This window comes from Symphalangus syndactylus, chromosome 23, assembly GCF_028878055.3.
Source record: "Symphalangus syndactylus isolate Jambi chromosome 23, NHGRI_mSymSyn1-v2.1_pri, whole genome shotgun sequence".
In the NCBI taxonomy this organism is placed as follows: Eukaryota; Metazoa; Chordata; class Mammalia; order Primates; family Hylobatidae; genus Symphalangus; species Symphalangus syndactylus.
In genome coordinates, this window is record NC_072445.2 from 11034734 (window position 1) to 11056624 (window position 21891).

The 21891-nt window shown below is 52.0% G+C and overlaps 1 protein-coding gene across 4 annotated transcripts; it reads right to left on the minus strand.

Annotated features, from left to right (window-relative positions):
- Nucleotides 1-462: 462 nt before the first annotated feature.
- On the minus strand, nt 463-19537 carry MTCH1 (mitochondrial carrier 1). Of its 4 annotated transcripts, none has more exons than XM_055264592.2 (12): nt 18839-19537; nt 14685-14769; nt 10888-10994; nt 10462-10539; nt 10017-10074; nt 9585-9636; nt 7961-8020; nt 5032-5125; nt 2974-3021; nt 2733-2800; nt 2366-2441; nt 463-1300 (listed from the first exon to the last, which is right to left on the minus strand). In XM_055264592.2, exons 1-12 carry the CDS (start codon nt 19157-19159, stop codon nt 1229-1231), a joined length of 1119 nt encoding a protein of 372 aa, XP_055120567.1. In that variant the 5' UTR covers nt 19160-19537; the 3' UTR covers nt 463-1228. The 4 variants fall into 4 exon arrangements, with proteins under 4 accessions (XP_055120567.1, XP_055120565.1, XP_055120564.1 ...); XM_055264590.2 differs by having other exon boundaries at nt 4981-5125; nt 18839-19214; XM_055264589.2 differs by having other exon boundaries at nt 463-2441; nt 4981-5125; nt 18839-19214.
- Nucleotides 19538-21891: the final 2354 nt, after the last annotated feature.

The following is a 21891-nucleotide window of genomic DNA, read 5'->3' on the forward strand; positions in this document are numbered from 1 at the left end:
AGAAATACCTGGGGGAACCCAGCTGGGCCTCAAAATATTTGTAAGCTTTGTCTGCTTACAGACTCCAGTGCTGGGCAAAAACCATTTGATGGAAGGGAGGTCTGCCCGTTCTGATGTAACCATGGCCACTACACCGAGTGACTTCTCGTAAAACTTGAAGCTACGTCATCCTCAAATGGTGCTATGACAGTCGAGTGTGGATGGAACACTTTCTGAAAGGCCTGTCTCCTGGCAACAGACCTGCGCACTGGTTGCTGCTGTGGAAACTGACACCCCAGCCTCATCACCCAGTGTCTCCCCGGAGACTGAGCTACACCAAGCTCTGGTACCTACATCTCCAATCTGGCAGCCCCCTGCCCTGCCTCTTTACAGCCCCTTCTCACACCAACAGGAAGGACTTGGAAAGATAGACTCTACAGATAGATTTTTAAGCTTACAAAAATAAGAGACTCCCCACAAAACTCCAAATCACCAATACATTTATTTGCGGGAGATGAGGTCAAATCTTACCATGAACTTTAAAACTGGGTAGGACTAGAGACACTGATCTGCCCAACCTCTGAGTATTCACAACTGCACAGGTAACCAGATCCTGTATGCGAGGCGTCACCATTAAACAGATGAGCATTAGATGAGTAGTTGCAACACATTCTGAGTAGTTGCATGATTTCCCATTCAGAGGCAGGTGCTGCCCTCATATCAGAAAAGTAGTGTTGAGAAAAACACAGGCAGACCCTGGCCGTTTGCTTCCCAGCACAGGCCTAGACATGATGGTGGCCATGTGCCAGGGGACCACACCCTATGTACAAAGCAGGAGAATGATGCTCCCAGCTGAGCTGCAGGATGGGCGCTGGGCTGACTGGAGGGGTAGACGGGGTGGGGTCTGACCCCATTAGCCTTTCCCCATCCAACCTGGGTCCCCATAAGCCATTCTCTGGCCGTCTGCACAAGACAGACTGGGCAAATCTGCGAGGTATGGGGATTCTGCCAACTCCCCACCTCGCCTCACCTTCCCTAGGTCTGCCAGGTGACCCAATCCACTGGGTGCAGCCCCACCCCCGCTCAACCCCACATCTGGACAGACAAATGGCAAATATGGAACTGAAGCCTGGCTGGGCTGGAGCACATCTGGTTGTTGTTGGGTTGGAGTCATCTTGCAGGTGTCCCAAGGTGGTCAGGCCTCACCCATGGTGGCCAGGTCGAGACCGTGTTTTTTAGATGATTCAGGTTACTCCAGGGCGAAGCATGATCCTGATGACACCCGGCGGAAAAGCAGGCTGGAGCCTCGGAAGAGCTGGCCCTGGACCAGAAGGAAAAGTAGGGTGAGTGAAAGGGAGGCCATGCTTCCTTGTCCCTCCGAGAGGAAGGCCAGTGTCAGGCAAAGAAGGGTCCAGGAGCTCAAAGACCCAGCTCCGGGGTGGACGGCCTCGGCCTACATCCCTGGAGGGCAGAATCTGCCTGTGTTGAAGCAGAAGGGAGCGGTTCATTTCCCGCCCAGGGGTGTCTTTGGGGCTACTCTGTAGGAGAGCCCGAGAGAGCAGGCTCACTGCCCCTCTTGCTTCAGAGCCCAAGTGGTCTAGGACTCTTTCAATGCTCATAGGGAGGACGAGACACACGCTGACCAGGGCCACTGGGAAGAACTGTGGCTCTCCTCCCTGCTTCCCTCCCATCTGTCCTCTTCTCAGCCTTGAGGCCAGTCAGGGCTCTGGCTGCCTCCAGGCCACTGCCCCATTTCACTGCGAGGCAAAGCAAGGCCAGGAAAAGGCAAGGTTCTGCCCTTGGCCAGAGCCTGGACCCCTGACTGCTGGGCCCAAGAGCTCCAGCCAGGGAGAGGTAGCTTCGGTACAGAACATGAGAACCCAAGGCTGGTACTGCTGCCAGGTCCCCACATGGCCCAGCCCCACCCACAGGCTCTCCTGGGCCCAGGAATGTCCTGCAGGAGGGAGGAGTGGGTTTCCAATGCCAGCCACCCTAACAACCCAGGAACTCAGCTCAACTGGTTACAGACCTCGAATTTTCAGCCCATGTTACTTGAAGGAGAAGCAGTTCTTGGGCTTTACCACCTGCCACCTGGACCAGAGTTCTCTTATCCTTATCTTAAGAGTCTTTAAGACTCAAAGAAGAAAAGGTCTTGTCTGATGTATAATCTTAAAATGAACCCACACTTAGCCACCTCAAATCCTTTCTGAAATTAGGTAAGATGAAAACTTAACTTAAATGCCTTATAGATACCAAGTATCTCCTCACAATATTAGATTCCACAAAACCACTTATCTTTGCACGCAATGAAGCATCCACAAAACCATTTCAGCTGAAGGACGTAGCAAAGAACAGGAAAGGCCTCCTCTGTCCAGTGCCTGCTCACCTGCACACTCAGGTACTTCCAGCAGTGAATCCAGGATTTGAACACCGGGGAGTAAGGGGGCAGCCCAGCTTGCAGCCTGCCCGGGAAGGAGAGTGTAGATGCAGAGAACAGTGGGAGACAGCCAGCCACGGGAAAGCCACTTCAAGAAGGAAGGCCTTCAGGCTACCACCCGTCCACACCCTGACCCCTGACACCACGGTTTACCCCAGGGGATGCTGGGAAATCCCAGCGGATGCCAGGGTGCCTGGCAGGCCACGCCTACACACAGAGCAGGTGGGAGGGGGCAGAGTGCTGGAAGGGCTCGGTGGGTCTCCCCCACCCCACAGCCTTGGTAGGTAGAGTGGCAAGTAGAGGGGCGCACACCTACCCGCAGTTGTTCACAGCCATGAGGTCGCCAACTAGCAGGAAGGGGTAGGTCAGCATGCTCACTGCAATCTGAAACCCAGAGAGGCCTGAGTGCCAGTGACCCACCCCAGCCCAGGGAGCAGGGGCACACCACGCCAACACCCTGTACCAAGACCTGCCTCCAGCCATTACCAGGGTTGGCCTCCTAGGCCCCACTTGGGTCCGCAAGGCAGTGGGAAGGAAGGGCAGCTGGCACAACTTACCCCCATCACGAACTTGGTATAGCTCCGGATGGCCAGGGCCTGGCTGAACTGAGGAGACAGAAGGGAAGAGCGGTTTGCCACAGGCACCTCAGGAGACAGACTTCAGCAACACATGCCCTCGCCCCACCCTCTGTGCTGAGCTCCTCACAAGCACGCTGCACATGCCTTTCCTGTCAGGCCTCACAGTCACTGCCCAGAGAAGGCCTGGGGGGGCAGAAGCGGGGTAAGTGGACTGAAGGGAGTCCCAAGAAGAAGACCCGGGAAGAGGGATCAGCTGCCGCTGCCTGTGCAACCCCACCGGACTGTGAGCCTCAAGGGCTGAGCCCGTGTCTGCCTGATCAACATCCAGGGCTTGGCACGCAGTCGGTGCTAAGACAGACATGCACCCTGAAACCCAAAGACGAATCCTGGTCTGTGGGGTGAGGTGAGGGCGACTCCAGGCTTATTGCCACCTCCACCTCAGCAAGCTCTTCCCCCTTCAGACCCCAATTCCTCAAATCCTGCTTTGCTGAAGCAAACAGCTCCTAGTGAGGAAAGGTGACTCCCCCACCCTCAGCTTCCTGTGGAGCGGCCATCCCGCCAGATCAATGGCCTGGGTCCTTGGTCAGAGATTTGCTCAGATGTCTGCTTGAGTGGCTTTGACAGCTTGGCAGCCTCATCTCGGCCTTTAAGCCACACACAGAAAAGCCCTCGAAAAACACTTTAAACCAATCTGTTGACTGCTGTTGTTGCTGATGTAAGCACGGCAGCCTCTGGTCAGACAGGTGCCCACCATGACGAGACACCACTTAGCTGTGCACTCCTGGCCACCCTTGCTCTGTATGTGACAGCAGCAGCTTACCCACCCCCAAGGCCCCCGAGAAGGGGCAGAACTGCAGGAATGTGCCACCGTGATCGCAGATGGGGTGGGTCTCTATGGAGCCACTTTAATTTGCTTACATTGAAAGGCCAGTGAAGACTCACCTGCCCAGGTCAAGTGGCCAGTCTCCCTGCAAGCAGAGGCTCCCATCTGGGATGGGGCACTCCTCACCACACAGAACAGACATGTACCGCACACACACACACGCTCAACATGACCCCCTTCCCACACAGGTGATTCTGGCAGACACGTCCCCAGGCCCTCCTAGCTTCTTGGGAGGGAAAGCTACTTCAAGAAGGAATGCCATCCTTCTCGAAGGTGATCCCCACTGTGAGAATGTCTGGACACTGCAATCCCCAGCCATTGCTGCTCCCTACCTCTTATCTTGGTTCAGGCAGAACCAGTGAACCCCTCAGGTACCTGGACGGCCTTCTTCAACAAGTGCTTTGTAGAAGGAACAGGCCTTCCTATGCCTGACCCGACCTGCTGAAAGGTCTATGTATACCAGGCTGTGTAGACCACAGCTAACAAAATAGGAGGGTGTGCTGGACTGTACACTTCCTAGCAGATCTGAAAAACTCAGAGGAATGCACCCTTGGCCTGGCCAGGGATCTAGTTCCAGCCCTGTCAGTTCCAGCTGAGTCACTCTGGAGAGCCCAGAGTCTCTCCAGAATCTGTGATCTCTGGGTCTCAATTTCTGTATTGGTAAATGGAACATTATACCTGCCCTGTTCCCTTCACAACTAGGATGCCGTCAGATCAAAGGCCATAACGTTCACAAAAGGGTTTTAAAAAGCAAAAGACGCGATGCAAAGGTCAAAAGGTGATCACTATTAGCTGGTCTATCTTCTGACTTTCTGAGCCCTAGTTGGGTCACTGCCTCGGAGCAGCCTTAGATAAGCTGGGGTCTGTTTCTAAGGCTGCCCAGGGACAAGCATTCCATTAATTCCTCCCAGGTCTGGGTACTAATCTGGAATCTCGCCTCTCGAGGCCATTCTCCCCTTAGACAAAGATGACTCCAGGGACAATGAGAGGTCCTCTCTCACCCTCCGGGCCTGATGCTCAGAATCCCAGAATCCTTGAGTTTGTCCCAGACCCTGGGCATCAGCAGTACACGGAAAGAAGGACAAGTCCTTGTTCCAACCAACCTGGGAACCTGGATTCTGGTCGTTTCCCAGCCCCCCTGGGGTGTCACTCACGCTGTCATCCACCAGGTAGGCATTGATGAAGTGGGCCAGCAGGTTACAGCCCCACAAGAAAACCACATCGCCCAGGAGGTGAGGGATTAATCCACTAAAAAACAAGGTAAGCAGAGATGAGCAGGAGAGGGAGGAGCAGTTCCTGGGGGCTCCACACCCAGGAAGCAGGCAGGGATGTTCCAAGCTCAAAATCTTAGCATATCCAATGGCACAGCCTTAGAAAGGAGGCCTGCAGGGGCCAGCAGCTACGCACACTGGGAAGGTGGTGCTCCTTTTCCCATGGGGAGGTGTTCTATGCCGCTTTAGATGCCACAAACTAGTTAACAGTCTCAAGCAGTTTTCAAACCACAGAAGCCAGGGATCAAGATGTGAATACTGCCAAATCTGGAACTTCCAGATGCAGATAATAAGAGCGCCGACGTGTTGGTAATTTTCTCCTGGCCTCTTTACCTAACCAACTCTCAGAACACACACTGCTCAATGCATCTGTTCTCTTCGCCCCTGAAAATATTCTATCAAAAAAATTCTATGCAAGCATTTACAAGGAGGGCTAACTTTTTAAGTGATGGCCTTTAGGATAAACAGCTCTATAAACTGCTAAGGAAGGTTCCCCAAGATGCAGTGCTGAGGGCAAAAGGCCAGTTTGAGGTCAGTGGGTCCCATGTGCCTCTCGTGTTTTTTACAATGTGTTTGCTGGTTTAGGTACAGAGTGCCCTGGGAGCCTCTCCAGGAGAAGGATGGCTGTCTCCTGGGAGGAGAAGCAGAGTTATTGTTTTTGAATTAAAAAAAAAACTTACAAAATATTTGAAAAACTCAAAAGAATATATGTAATACATCTACGAAGAGTATTAATAAAAGGAACCTCTGTGAATGCAATTTCTAATCTTGTCGTCCCTGCCTGTGCTCAGATTGACTTCGTGCTATAAACTTTGGTGCTTTCTATGCACTGTAACATGTATGAGTATCACCTGTTCCAAAATCACATGGGGAGAAAGAACCCAAAGAGTAGGCATCTGTTGTGCAGGAATCCTATTCACACACCAGAAGAGAACTACGCAGTGTGAAAAATGCCAGAGGTGGTCACGTGCAGTGTTTCAAGATGGGTGGCTGTTTCTGTAGAGCAGCCATTGGCCGGGGTCCAGGGGCTGCCCCTTCGGCAGGGCACATGGTCCCTGAGGGCCACAGACGCCCTGCACTTTGTCACCTCACATCCAACTTACTTCACCTCTAAAGAAAGCACATACTGAAAAGACTACGTTCAGAAAGAATAAAGCACAGACAGAACCCAGAAACCAGGCTTGAGGAGTTGTTTTTTGACTTGCCGTTTTAAGGTCTAGGCGGTGACATACATGCTGATAGGTATGTCACAAAGGTTGGTTTGTTACCAGGTACATGTGCAAATACATGTATGTATACTTATACATACATATATGTGTGTGTATGAATATAAATCAGAGTTTCTCAACCTTGGCACTATTGACATTTTGGGTTGAATAATTTTTTTTTCCCCCCAAGAGACAGGGTCTCACTCTATCACCCAGGCTGGAGTGCAGTGGTGCAATCACAGCTCACTGCAGTCTCCAACTCCTGGGCTCAAGCCATCCTCCCACCTCAGCCTCTTGGGTAGCTAGGACTACAGGTGCGTGCCGCCACGCCCAGCTAATTTTTAAAAACATTTTTGTAGAGACAGAAGTCTCACTATGTTGCTCAGGCTGGTCTTGAACTCCCGGCCTCAAGTAATCTTCCCGCCTCAGTCTCCTGACAGCTGCAGAAACCACTGAGACTAATCCCAAGTAACTGGGATCACAGATGCAAGCAACGACACCTGGCTGAATAAGTCTTTGTTGCGAGGCTGTCCTGTGTACTGTAGGATGTTTAGTGGCGTCTCTGGCCTTTACCCACTAGATGCCAGTTGTGACAACCACAAGATGTCTCCAGACACTGCCGATGTTCCCTGGGGAGCAAAATCACCTCCTGCTGAGAACTGTATATATATTTATTATATACACATACATGCACCTACAAGTAGTCATTAATTGGTTAAACAAGAGGCCATAAATAAAAAACATCTCACAAACTGGAAAACCATGATATAAAGACTTCTTATGAATAATATGGAGCCCTGTATCTAGTACAGCGGATACTGTTGTATACCATGTATCTACCACGTTTGTGACATACTTATCAGCATGTATGTCACTGCCTAGACCTTAAAACGGCAAATCAAAACACAACTCAACAAGCCTGGCTTCTGGGTTCTGTCTGCACTTTACTCTTTCTGAACGTAGTCTTTTCAGTATGTGCTTTCTTTAGAGGTGAAGTAAACCGGATGTGACGTGACAAAGTGCAGGGTGTCTGCCAAAGGAGCAGGTCCTGGGTCCTGGCCGATGGATGCTCTACAGAAAGAACCACTTAGCAGGACAAGATTTTCTGACTTTTCAAGAGATGCCAGAAATGTGCATTTTTGTGCAACATCTTAAATGTTAACGTCAACAACTAATTTGTCAGAAAAGCAATGTCAAACAGAATCCACTGGCTGTGGTCAGCCTGTGGGCTTCCAGAGCTCCACCCTCAGTCCAAGTCGGATTTTCAGTCATGCTTTAGCAGTGAGGCCAAGGACTATGCAGTGACTTAGCTCATGAAGACCAGCCCCACACCCACCACAACTGGATGAGGCCCAGTGGGGCTGGTCAGTTCATCTCCCCCATGTACTAGACACACAGTTCCACTTTTATATGAGCCATGGCCTGAAAAGGGCTAAGCAGCTTGGACACGCCATGGAGCTCTAGAGAGCTGGCCGCAGCACTCAGGCTAGGGCAGGGCCATGTAGTTAAGCCCCAGGCCAGCAGCTGTGGTCTGAGAGGTTGAGGACACACCTGTTAGCAGAGCCATGCCCGTGGCCAGTTACGGGGTGTATAAACTCACGTACACAAAGAATCCCAGCAGCCCTTCCTCTTTGAAAATCTTCCCAATGGAGCTCAGCACACCACTGTGAAGAAGGCAAGACAGAGATACACGGTCATGCAGTCGCCAGCTAGAAGCCCACCCATTGGTGTGGGGCTGAGCCCACCCGCTCTGCTCAGATCCAGCCAGTCCTGGCGGGGATGGGGAGGACTATTACCAGGAAGAACCAAGTAGAAAGGCACAAAGAGTGCTTGTTTGGGGTGAGGAGGAGTTTACACAGTTCACGGAGACCGGGGAAGCCCAACCACCCACAGGAGCAGCCCACTAGCAGTCCTGTACTGGCGTTTCCTGTGAGATGGGCATTTAGGAATGCATCTCCCGACTTGGGCCACTGCTGCAGAGGTGGCAGGCCCTTCTCTTACCTGGCCCTCACACTTATCTCTGGTTAAACAACCCTCCAGCAGAGGAGCCCATAGGCCTGTCCAAGAGAGTAAGAGTAGGAGGGAGCAGTGAGCAAAGAGAAGTACTTTCCCAGAGGGCAGAGAAAGAATACAGGGCCCTGCAGGAGGAGGCACTGGAACCAGCCTAGGAGAAGACATCTGGCACTCCTCAGCAGGAAGCCGGGGACTCATGCCCTGGCCACTGCACCCTGTTAGAGATGAGAGGACAGGCTGGATGAGAGGACAGGCTGTGGGTTCTTGGGTGTGAAATGCCAAGGAAGCTCAATAACAACCTTTGTGCCCTGTGGCTGGAAATGGAAACTGGCTTGTCCTGAATGGGGGCTGTGCAAAGCCCAGATGGAAGGGGCAACCTAACAGAGGGAGCCAGTGGAAGGCAAAGCCCTGGGTGGCCCTGGTCCCACATCATCCCAGCCCTGCCAGGCCCGGCCCCACCACTCAGAACAGTGGTGACCAGATTATACCCTCTTGGTCTCAACTACCAACCTCATACTCAGTCTAGGGGAATGGGCCAATTTCCCATTAATGACCCCAAAATGAGGCACCATGGCAGCTGAGCTTCCTGGGGTGGTGGCCCCGCAGGACAGCTGCAAAAAACACTGACCTCAGGAAATGAGAATCTTAAGAGAGGAAGGGGGCAAACCAGGTGTGTCCTTCTGCCACACGCCTCCAGGGTCCACCTCTGTGTCAACACATATGCCCCTGGCACCTGCCCAGGGCTGCACGCAGCAGATCTAGGTGAGGGTCTGGTACACAATGGAAGGGATGAGCCCCAAGCCCATGAGGTGGATGGCTTCTCCATAGGGGATAAAAAGAGCTATCAGCCTATGACGGCCAGAAAAATCATTAGAGCATTACCTCAGGAGTCCAAGAGGAGACCCCAGCTCAGTCCTAAGTGGCAGAATCAGCTCTGGGGTCAGAAATCCTAATCCACGCTGACTACAATCCCACTCACCCCTCTGCAAAGGCATCTAGGCTCATCTAGGGCTGCCCTTGCTAAGAGACGGAGAAAAGAAAATGCCCCTGGACAGACTATGGAAGCCACTGCCACATTCCTCAGAGGCCAGGCGGCAGGCTGAACTCACACAGGACTAGGGCAGAAAAGGTGCAGCAACCAACCCCAGCACGGCCTGCCCTGGCAGACTCTGAAAGGGTAACAGGGCCGCTCTGCCAGTCCCAAGAGTTACCCACCTGTACTTGGCCTCCCGTCCCACAAACTGGACCATGCAGCGCATTGAGATGACTGAGGAAAAAGAAAACACACACAGGTGATGTGGTGGGTCAGACCTCATAATGCTCCAGCCACCGGGTGCCAGGTGCAGAGTGGCCACTGAACAACGTGGCCTATCCAGAGAGGAGGAAAGGAGGAGGGCCTCTGGGATTCCCTGTCACACCCCATGACCACAGCATCCCATTTCTACTGCCTGGGAAGAGCCCCACCTCCCTTTGGAAAGAATTCCAATCTCTCCTCAGTGGGGTGGGTTCCAGTAGAATACCCTCAACCCCACTACCACTTCCCAAGCGGTCTGCGGCTGTCTGTCTACAGTCCACGAGAGGGCGCCCCCCACCCCACGCCCCTGACCCAGGCTTAGATACAGTCTCGGGGGAAGCGGGGCAGCTTACCATGCAGGGGGTGGGCCAACATGCGGGACACACACTGCATCACCATCTCGTAGGAGGTCTGGAAGACAGCATGGGGTGGGGACTCGCCACCCTCGGCCTGTCTCTGGAACCGGCCCTCGAGGGGAGCTACAAGTGCTCAGGAGGGAGAAACCTGTCCCAGGGACTGCACATGGGGTCGGTCTGCCAAGGATGGCTCCACCTGTTGCCCACTCCCCAATCCCTCAGCCAGGAGTGCTGCCGGGTCCCAGGCTAGGCCCGACAATGGCTCAGAAGGCTTTCCGCGGTTCCCTGCACATCCGGGCCAGGGCTTCTTCCCTTCACCATCCCACCCACGCATGCACAAGGACCCAACTCTTCGACTTGTCAATGACCCGCCCCACTTGGGGGTGAGAAATCATCAGGCTCCCCTCCACGCGCCTCTCCCTCTCGGACTCTCAACACCCACCTCCTTCACAACTTTCTTCAGGGAAGTCTTCATATCATCCTTGTTGGAAACCTGCTCAATCTCATCTGGAGGGAAAACCTGAAACAGAGAAGAGAAAGAACCAAGTTCAGCTACGCCTCTTCCGTGGAACTCTTCGGGGACTCGGGCGGCAGGAACCAGCTCCAAATATTTCCTCTGCAGTGTCTGTTGGCTGGGCCCACCTCAGGTAACCTCCAGGTCTGGAGCTGGGGGGAAAAAGAAAGCCACCATCTGGTGTCACAGCTGTGGGAAAGCAGATCTGTGGGGTGGGAGCTCCCCCATGGGGCTGGAGTGAAGCCCCCAGTGGTCTGGGAAGAAGGAGGCAAGACCAGGGTAACTGGCTGCTGCAGGGGGGCTGGGAGAATGAGGAAACCTCGGGCAACTGTTCCTGGCTTTCTGTGAGCTCACCTTCTTCATGCTACCCCGAGTCACAGTAGAGAGGGCGTTGGACATCAGCCGGGGACTCAGGCCTCGGAACAGCCCTATCTTACCATCCACTTGCACGATGTACTTGGCTGTAAGAAAACAGAGGTGGCAGAGGAGTCACGCCCAGTTCAGGGGCACCCACTCCTGGGTCACACACACTCAGACCAGGCTCAGCTTGTCCTTCCGGTAACTGCTGACTACAGGCACAGAAGGGAACATCTGTCCAGGACCTGGAAGCAGTCAGGCCCTAACCCCCAAATGTCTTCTAGCCCATTTCTTTTAGTAAAAGCCTCAAAATGTATTTCTGACAAACAAGTTCATACATTTCCTTCCCTCCTTCCTTCCTTCCCTCCCTCCATCCTTTATTTATTTATTTATTTTTTGCTTTAAAAACTCTACTTGGCAAACTCAGCCGTGATCTCTCAACTCAGCAACTTAAATGCTGCAATACAGAAAACAGTTCTGTTGCTTAAAAGTTATGTTTTTCTTGGGGAAAAGAAAATAGGAAAAACAGAGAAACTGCCCGCAGGGAATGATGAAGTCTGCAACCTAAAGGAGGGAGAAAGGAAAAGGAAGGGTTCCAGAAGATAGGCTCAAGAATGTCCCCTGCACACGCCACGGCCAGGGCAGTCTCCACCCTGTTCCTGTGCTACACCCAGGATGCCACCCGGCATGTGTTGGCATTTATTAGTCAAGGGAAACCAAGTCCATGGGGAAGTAACTGGAACAGAAGCACCAATGAACAATTCCACAGAATAAACTTACACGCTACGGAAGCACCAATGAACAATTCCACAGAAGAAACTTACACGCTACGGAAGCACCAATGAACAATTCCACAGAAGAAACTTACACGCTACGGAAGCACCAATGAACAATTCCACAGAATAAACTTACACGCTACGGAAACACCAATGAACAATTCCACAGAATAAACTTACACGCTACGGAAGCACCAATGAACAATTCCACAGAATAAACATACACGCTACGGAAGCACCAATGAACAATTCCACAGAATAAACTTACACGCTACGGAAACACCAATGAACAATTCCACAGAAAAAACTTACACGCTACGGAAACACCAATGAACAATTCCACAGAAGAAACTTACACGCTACGGAAGCACCAATGAACAATTCCACAGAAGAAACTTACACGCTACGGAAGCACCAATGAACAATTCCACAGAATAAACTTACACGCTACGGAAACACCAATGAACAATTCCACAGAATAAACTTACACGCTACGGAAGCACCAATGAACAATTCCACAGAAGAAACTTACACGCTACGGAAGCACCAATGAACAATTCCACAGAAGAAACTTACACGCTACGGAAGCACCAATGAACAATTCCACAGAAGAAACTTACACGCTACGGAAGCACCAATGAACAATTCCACAGAAGAAACTTACACGCTACGGAAGCACCAATGAACAATTCCACAGAAGAAACTTAAACGCTACGGAAGCTAGACCCCACCTGTGTGCGTCCGTGTTTCTTTCACTAGGGTCTATCTTTCTAAGGATACGATTCATTGTCTTCTATCAACATTTTAAACATGTTCTAAATGGCAGGGTGGTATTTTTATAAACCTGTGCATCTGGAAGCTAGCAGAACATTCTCTCAGACAGCATGCTCCCCCTTTTAGACCATGACTTTAGCTCTCTGGCACCGCGCAGAGGCAGGAAGAAGCAAATACGCCTTTTGCTCCTCCGCAGATGTCTGCCAGCCCAGGAATTCAATGTCACAGCTAGCAGGGGTTTCGCATGAGGCTGAGAACACCTGTTACCTCTATATGTGATTGCTTGAGATAAGGGTGGGCTGGAAAGAGAGGAGGAGGAGGGGAGGGGATGCTGGGTGACTTGGCAAGGAGCCCTACTTCACAGAGTGAACAGGCAGAAGGAAAATTTGCTTCGGGGGAGGGTGGATCCTAGTGAGGAGAGGGAGCTCAGGACCTGTGTGTGTGATCCTGAGCAAAACATCTACCCTCTTCCATCCGCCCACCTGTAAAAAACAAAAAAGGAATAAGGACCATCATTTCTCTCCACTTCCGAGAGGACTGCGTAACCAGTGAGAGCGGAGGGAGGCGCGCTGAAATGCCTGCAGGGGCCTCTGTGGGGCCCAAGGCCTCAGGCTGGCCAGGGCCTCCCTCATTCTGGGTCTTTCTGCAGTGCCAGGAAACCCTCTGGTAAGTTCTTTCTTCTACACCAGAGAATGTCATGACAGCTGCAGTACTTTCAGCCACGACAAGTAGAGGAGCAGACACTGCCCACACTGTGCCAGAGAGCCAAATGGCGGGTCCCCTCCCTGACCCCAGAGTAGGCCTGGTGTCCGGAGATCCCCAACAGACATCTGCTCACACCTAGATTAAAGCTACATTTATATAAACCAGGCTGGGGGCACACCTGAGAACTCTGCTCATCCTCACAAGAGGCGGTTAAGATGGGGGTCAAGTTCCCTCTGCTCTAAGTCCTTTTGGGAATAGCTGTGTCACATGACTAGAGATGATCTGGGCTCTAACCTCGCCTCTCAGAACACAGCATGTGCAACCAGATCCAGAAACAGCCCTGTGCAGGGCCGCAGCCGTCTGCCCTGGCTGCCTTACCTCTCTGTATACTGCCTCACAATGGTGGGGTGCCTTCCTACTTCTGTCATCCCCCCCTCCACTACGCTGACAATTTTTAAGTAAAAAACAACACAAACACATTTCCTCACAAGATGACACATTCCACCTGGCCCTAGACTCTGCACTCGACAACACAGGGACAAAACTGGAAGAGAAATACGACACCCAATTCTGCCAACAGCATGTGTAATGGAAAAGGTAACACAGAGGCCAAGCTCCAAGTTACTCAACAGAAAGATTGACTCTGGAGAACAATCTAGACAACCAAACAGGTAAGAGCAGAGGTGCAGGAAACTTGAGGGGATTTGTCTGGAATGGAACTCCAGCTGTGAACACAGAGAGAAAGGGCACATTTAAAGAAGGCCTTCATCGTGGTCATCTGGTGAGAGTAGGGACTGGGAGAGGGACAGTGAGGATGAACATGAGAAGGCCTTGGCCAGCCGGCACCAGTGGGCCAGGGGATGGGCAACAGAGGCAGCAAGGTGGGCTTCTTGCTGCCAGATGGGGAGCTTGCAGGAAGGTCTGGGCAGGAGAAGCTGACCTTACTTTGCAGACAAGGAGTGCAGCTGGGCCACAGCAGGTAAGTGGCCCGCCCAAGCTCACGCAGCACACAGAAGTGAAGCTGCAATTCACTGCACACCATTCTGTAACCAACAGATGGAGACACCAGGGTGAGTGAGCACCACTCACTGCCTGAGGAATGCAGGGGAAACAAGACACCCAGGTGGGTTGAAAGAAAAGAACTCAGGAGGAGTCCCACAGGCCTCCTGCTGGAGTAGCAGGGCCAGGCTCCTCACAGGACAAAAGGAAATCACCCCCACGCATGTTCCAGGCACAACCCGAGGCAGCAGAAATAAGAGGGACCAGTGTCCTGGATTGGCCCCTCTCTGAGGCACCTGTATCTGTCCCCTCCTGCTGTCTGGGCTGGCAGCTGGCAGCTACGGGCGGAGGAGCTGGACCAAAGGTGTATGGTTCACCTGCTCCCACCCCAACACCATGTCCTCTCTGTACACGCTTAGATCCCCCCCTCCGTGCCAGCTCGACTCTGCGTGCCATGCTGCGCAGTGGGTTCCCCGGGGCCAGCTGGTCCTGCTCCCCACTTGAGGCCTCTTTTCCTCCCTGCTTGGGAGGCACACTCACCGTAGGTGAAGAAGCTCGGCAGATAGAGGACCTTCCTCCCCAGCACATTGGTCCCAAGGGTGGGGGGCATCGGCTCATGACCCACCTTCAGAATTAACAAAGACAAAGGGACGCTCAGAGTCTCGTGGTGATTCAGCCTCACCACCTCTCCTCACACCTCCTTTCCCCTTCGCTTAACTCTTCTCCCACAAATTCTAATGTGGCTCTTGTTCATGTTTTCCCCATCAAAACATACCAGAAAGCTCGTCAGTGTCTCTAACCATTGGCAGCACATAAACCCCCAATGAACAGAAATGACTGGTCCCAGATACTGTCCAACCACAATCCAAGTCACACCCACACCCCAACATTCTTACATTCAAATCCCAGATATTCCCAGTAGAGAAACCTCCATTTGTATGTACTTCAAACCCTACTCCCATCTCAGAACAAATCTGTTATTCTCATCTCCAGATGAAAAATTTCATTCCAACCTCAATTCCAAATGTGGCAATAAGAAAATACATCATACCCAAAACTCAGCCAGGTCAGCCATTAAGTCATCCATTCCAAAGTGCACCCCAAACTCAAATTTCTTACCAAATCTACTGCAGTCACCTCCACGTCTATTCCTCCCATTCCCAGGCTTAGCAAACTGTTACCTCAAATTCCAGCTGCTCCTCAAACATATCCTTAGCTGCGTTCTCACCTCAATCACCCTACACCCCTGTGACAAAACGACCCCCTCATTTCTGTAGGGCTATGATAGTTCTTGCTGTACAGATGCTTCTTACATCTGAAATATTTATTTATTTATTTATTTATTTATTTAGAGACGGAGTCTCGCTCTGTCACCCAGGCTGGAGTGCAATGGCATGCTCTCAGCTCACCGCAACCTCCACCTCCGGGGTTCACGCCATTCTCCTGCCTCAGCCTCCTGAGTAGCTGGGAATACAGGCACCTGCCACCATACCCGGCTAATTTTTTGTATTTTTAGTAGAGACGGGGTTTCTCCATGTTGGTCAGGCTGGTCTCGAACTCCCGACCTCAAGTGATCCACCCGCCTCAGCCTCCCAGAGTGCTGGGATTACAGGCGTGAGCCACTGCGCCCAGCCTGAAATATTTATTAAACCCGTGGGTGGGTGAAGGACCATCCATATCCACATGAGGAGCAGGAAGTCTCTGTCGAGGGGTGAGAGCCCCTGCTGCCAGGGAGGAGTCAAGGTGTCAAGGAGACCAGCACCTAGGTGGAAAGCGAGAAGGCCCCTTCCTCCCTTGGCAAGGGGCCAGGATACCAGCCCTGTGCCCTCTAAGCAGGCCAGCTGGGCCCACGGACCAGAGTGATTCCTCTGACATTTGGGAGAGGATTTGGCCTGCAGCTGTGGGAGACGGTGGAAGTGGCAGGTTAGAAAGCGCTACCTTGTAAACTGGATTAGGTGCTTCCAGCGCTTTTTGGGATCAACCCTGTCCCCTTTTGCCTTTACCAAGCAAGTGCTTTTGAAAGTTCAGGCTATCTCCTATGAATTTGATTCTGAGACGCCTAACAGATTAATGACTGTAAATTTAAAAACTCCTCTATGATGGGGACTGTCTTTAAAAGAAAAAAATTTTGATCCAGTGGGGCAAAGGAGGAAAGGGGTGAGTCAGCTGACCCAGGCAGTGAGAACTTCCCTTCTAGACCTTTTCCCTTCTGGGTTAAAAGCTCCAAGGTTGTTCTGAATTAAGTTTTGTCTTGATCTGTGTTCTCTTAAATACAGGTGGCATTCCTTTATTCCTCCACTCCAAATCGCCGCCACTGCTCTTTCGCTGTCCTTACCCAGTTTAGTCAACACTATTTGGGAGTCCCACTGACCCCAACTTCATACTTAAATTTGTAACGTTATCCCGTATCCCCGTGGCCCCCAAATCTGTTGAATCTATTTTCTTAACTTCTATTGGATTATCATAGGCACACTGGCTGTATCTCACCCCCATTCCTCCCGTCTTCGAGTTTTAATTATTTGTTCCCAAGTCATTAAACCCAATTTCATCCTCAAATCTGTTAACCCCGTCCTAACTACGGCAAATGTTGTGGCCCTATATCAGACACCAGCAGGGACAGTCTGTCATTTTAAAATCTCCAACTGCCAAACCTGACAGCCACATGCCCTGATCTAAGGCACTGCATTCTTATGCACCTAATCTAGACAATCCCCAAATCTGTCACTCCACTCCTGACACCCCCACTCCCAGTAATTTGCCTTTCTGCAAGTTATACTGATTCCCAAACTATACCCATTGAAGATCTTACCCTAATATATGTTACACTCAACACCAGCTGGGTTCAAATCAGACAGGCACCTCTGGTCCTTCAACAGGGCTCATCCATCCTTACCTGCCCACCATCTAGTTCTTCTCATGCTTTGGTGTCCTTCATTCCCCCATTCCCTTCTCCCAAACCACCCTCATTTCAATGTTCTTTCAAACCAGATCCGCCATCATCCAAATGAGGAAGCCACCTCTTCATTTCCCTCACATTGAGCCCTTGTGCTCCAGTATCCTTCACTCCACAGACTCTCCCACCTGTGCCCTAAAATCCTAGCCCTCACGCAGTCTCATTCCATCCGCTTCCAGAACCTGCACTTCTCAGGTCCCACCAGTTCCAAAGCACCAATTTATCTCCCAAACTTCGAGTTCAACTGCTGTAAATACAATCTTAACCCTGTAAGACAGCCCTCATTCCCAAATCACAACCAAACGCTAGTCTTGTCTACACCTTCCGCCATCAACAATTTTCAAATCTGTCACAATTTGGAGTCAGGCACCTTGATGCCCCTGACTGAATCTCCTCATTCCTTGTCATGTTCCTCGTCACACCCACAAATCTATTACCATTCCTCGGATCCCAGATTTCAATTACTCTCATTCTCAAGGCCTTCTCATTCCAGTTGTATTTTGCATTCTCTCGGTTCAATTACAGAGATGGTAAAATCTGACACCCACCTGCCTCAACTCAAATCTTGGATGAGTCTCCAATTCAATTTTTACCTTCCTCTCCCCATGCTTCTTAACTGGAAAATTCTGGCCCAATGACCCCCATCAAAACTGTACCCATCCCAGCCATACCCACCTAATTCTCACACCTCCACACGCCCTTCATTCTAGCTCATTCCTCTCAAGCAGCACACTTCATCTGTACGGCATTGCCGGCCACCACCAAATCTGCCAAGTGCCCATGGATTCCTCTGTTCCAGAGACATCCCTACCTCGGTCTCAATTTCTGGTAGTCCCTACCTATCCTGCCACCTATGTCTCCACTGTCCCTTCTGCCCAATTTCAATACTCCCGTGCCCCTTCTCCTCATCTGCCCAGATACAAGCACTGTGATTCCCCTCTCTGACCCCAACTATGACTTCCATTTCCTCCTCCAAACGCGTCATCCCCCTTCCCCGCTTAAAGCCTCCTCCTAGCTCCCCTCTCTAGACAAATCGCTGCCACTCCCCTCCCCCAATGCTGGCCCTATCTATTCCCCTCCCCCCATACGCGTCACCCTGTCCCTTCCTCCTACCAAATCTGTCGTCGCCATCAAATCCAGAGCCCCCATCTCCGGTAAACCGATAGCATTCTCCTGCAAAAGTCTTTGCCTTCGCACTCTCCCACCAAATTAAATCACAATGAAACCCAAGACCTCCGTCTTCTCTGTCCACCCCCCCGTTCCCCTCTACCCCAGTTATGTGCTCCTCACTCTCTAAACACTTTGCCTGGCCCCCAACCTTCCTTCCCATCTCTTCTCCAAACTTCTCGCCCCTCCCCCAAGTCTATTGCTTCTTCCCTTGCCCCAAATTAGCTGCCTTCCCTATCCCAAGTCCATCGTCCCCACTCCTTTATCTCCCAAATATGTTTTTCCAGCCCATCGCTCCCCCCTTGGCACCCCCCCCAAATCGCTTGTTCCTTCCACCCTCTCCCAAATCCGTTATTACTCTAACCCCTTCGTCTCCTTTTTGTATCCTAAAACTCGTGACCCCTGCGTTCCCAACGCTTCCCTCCCCTCCCACCCACTTCGGTCCCCCAAACCCGCCGTCCCCACCCCTCTCCCCAAATCCGTCGCCATTGACTCCCCGCCCCAATCCTCCAAATCCTGGCCTGTCACCTTCACATCCGCCTCCCATTTCCCTACGGCGCCTCTGGTCCCCCACCTGGATGAGCAGCTTCACGTAGAGAAGGGGATGGCTGAGCGCCGTCACGCCGGCGCCCAGTGCCACGAAAAGAGCCTCCGTCGTCGGGGCGTTGTCCCCAGACCCCAGGCCCCCTGACCCGCCGTCCATCCTGCGGGCCGAGGGCTGAGCCGCAGGCCGAGGGTGGCGAGGATGTGCGCGGTGCGCGGGCGGTGGATCGCGAGCTCGAGCCTCGACCCCCGCCGCCGCTCCGCCGCGAGCTCCGGCTCCAGCTCCGGCTCCCGCCATCCCCGCGGCACCGCCGCGAGCCCAGGGCGCCACTTCCGGGTCCAGAGCTCCCATGGCGCACGGCGGCGAGGTCACTCTCCGTCACGTGACGGAGGCCACGCCCCTCACCGGCTTCAGGGGGCGTGGCCAGGGCGCACCACTCCAGGCCGCGGGGGGAGCTCGGGAGCGTGGCGCGGCGGGTGGGACACGCCTGATGTGGCCCTGGGCCGGGTGGAGGCCTAGCAGGACTCTGGGCTGCGGGCCGGGGGTCAATGGTGGCGGGAAGCCGGGGCCCCGGGCTCGGGAGCTGTGGCGGCTGCCGCAGGCCGGGGCGCTCCCCTGGGAGGACCAGAGCACGCGGGGGCGGGGTTCGGCGCCTCTGGCTGCTAGACGTCCCCAGTATGGTCTGAGGCGCTTCCAAGCCCCCTCCCTGGCTTCGGGAGTTTTCTCTGCAGTTCTCTGCCCGCCCCTTTGCGGCCCAGATCCCAGTCGCCGCGGCCTGCGTGGAACTCTGCGCGAGCTGAATCTCCTGCTGCAGGACGAGCCCCGACCCCGAGCTCGATCCCCTCTGCGGTCCCAGCCTCTTTGTCGGATCCCATTTCCCATCTCCTCTGCCAGGAATGCTGTCCCCACCAGAGCAAATCCAGATGTCCCCTGGGCGACTGTGGGCACCCTCCCCAGCTGTGGAGCCTTCGCACGCCTTCCTCAGAGTCCGTAGTTGTAAAATTTGTTTTGCTCTAAAGTATTTGAGTGCCTCCCTCACTAGATCCTGAGGGTTTTAGTGAGTCCCTCAGTGTGAGCACACGCAGGCACTGCTGGGCGCCTGTAGTTGATTCTTAGTTAATACGAGTGAATAATCACAACTCGACCTTAAATTGCAGGGACTATGTGACAGGCACTTTTTAAAATGCTTTACACGTGTTGATTCAAATGTAATCCTCACAAGAACTCTGCGAGGAAGATAGGACAGCAAGTGCCCCATTCCTGTTTGTAAACGTGCCCTACACTCTACAGCACCTACAACAGAACCCTGCTAGTTTTGGGGGTTCGCAATAGAAGTTTCTGTTTGAGTGGATCCGAGAGTGTGCAGGGACGCAGCAATGGAAGACCTGGTCCCTTTGTCTGTACTTACCCTATAGCCAGTTCATTGTGAGAAATTTCTTTAGATCGACACCTGCCACTGTTAGTCCGGGTTTCTCAGTCTGTCCTAACTCCCTTCCTGCCTTACCCCCTAAAAAGCTACCTCCCCTCTTCCCACTCCTAATAATGAACACTATGTACTTTCCGCGTTCAAAGCATGCCACACTCCCTCTCTCCCTCACCTTGGCCTCCCTAACCCGGGCTTGTCCTAGTGAAATCACTTGCAAAGCCGGCTAGTCCTTTCAACTTGCTGTGTTTTCTCCATCAAACACAATTTTCATCAAACATCCCCCAGGAGCACCTTAAATGACTTCCTTTTGCCTAGGTTCTGATTTAGCTTTCTCAATAAGGACCTCAAAGTCAAGTTCCCAGTGCCACACTAACTCTCTACCCAGAAGAGGCAATAGGTTTTAATTTGGGGATGGGGGTAGGGGAGGATGGTTTACTTCCCCATCCTTCTGAAACTTCCTCACAGGAACCTTTTCCTTCTTTGGGCTTTTCGTCCCCATTTTTCTCCAACTGTCTGTTTTTCTTTCTGAACTTGGCTGTTCACCGTTGAGCCTTTTACTCTGCCTTACACGGTCACCTAACTTTGGGCCTATACTGTATTTGGCCCTTTCAAACTGCAGTTTCATGTGAAGCAGCAACTTTCTGTTGTCTTGCATTGTTTTGTATCTTTCACAGCATCAGATATAGGACTATGCACATAGTACAGGTTCAGTAAAGTATTTCTAAATGATTGAACAATTTCTCCAAGTGAAGAAATTGAAGGAAAAATAGATCAGCTAAACCAGTTAGACCCGTAGGGTACCAAGCAGAAGCAAATGTTAAACTGCACGATAGCTGTATTTCTACAACTCAGGGCTCACAGAGACTCCAAGAGGAAGAAAGAAAGAATCCTCACGATAAAAAATGTATGAGCCGCTCAAAGAAACATGCCATCACGAGAGAGAATGGGCAAAACAGGAAGAAGTTGAGATAATAGAACCATCTCAAAGAAAATTAAAAGGAAAAAAGGAGGTTTCAAATGAAGACAAAGATAAATAATAGGAAGTACTACTAAAAAGAATAGAAATTGTAAAGGAAAAAAAAAACCAGGTGTATTTGAAAAGGAGCCAAACAGAACATCTAGAAATGAAAAGTATACTCACTGAAATGACTGAATGAAAGAAAATCTTCCTTAGCAGTCAAGCTACGAGCAACCTGGCAATAAACCTTTAGAGCTATAAAGGAGTTAGCTCTGGCCGGGCGCAGTGGCTCACACCTGTAATCTCAGCACTTTGGGAGGCCGAGGCGGGTGGATCACCTGAGGTTGAGACCAGCCTGGCCAACATGGTGAAACCCCGTCTCTACTAAAAATACAAAATTAGCTGGGCATGGTGGCGCATGCCTGCAGTCCCAGCTACTCGGGAGGCTGAGGCAGGAGAATCAGTTGAACCCAGGAGGCAGAGGTTGCAGTGAGCCGAGATCGTGCCACCGCACTCCAGCCTGGACGATAAGAGTGAAACTCCATCTCAAAAAGAAAAAGAAAAAAGAAAAAAAAAAGCTATTAGCTCTGGACTTGGGTAGTGCCCCCCATTTCAGTGCCACCACCCTCTGCATATGCCACCTCACATATGCAGTGCTGACCACACTGCACTGTGACTGCCTGTTTTCTTGTCAGTCTC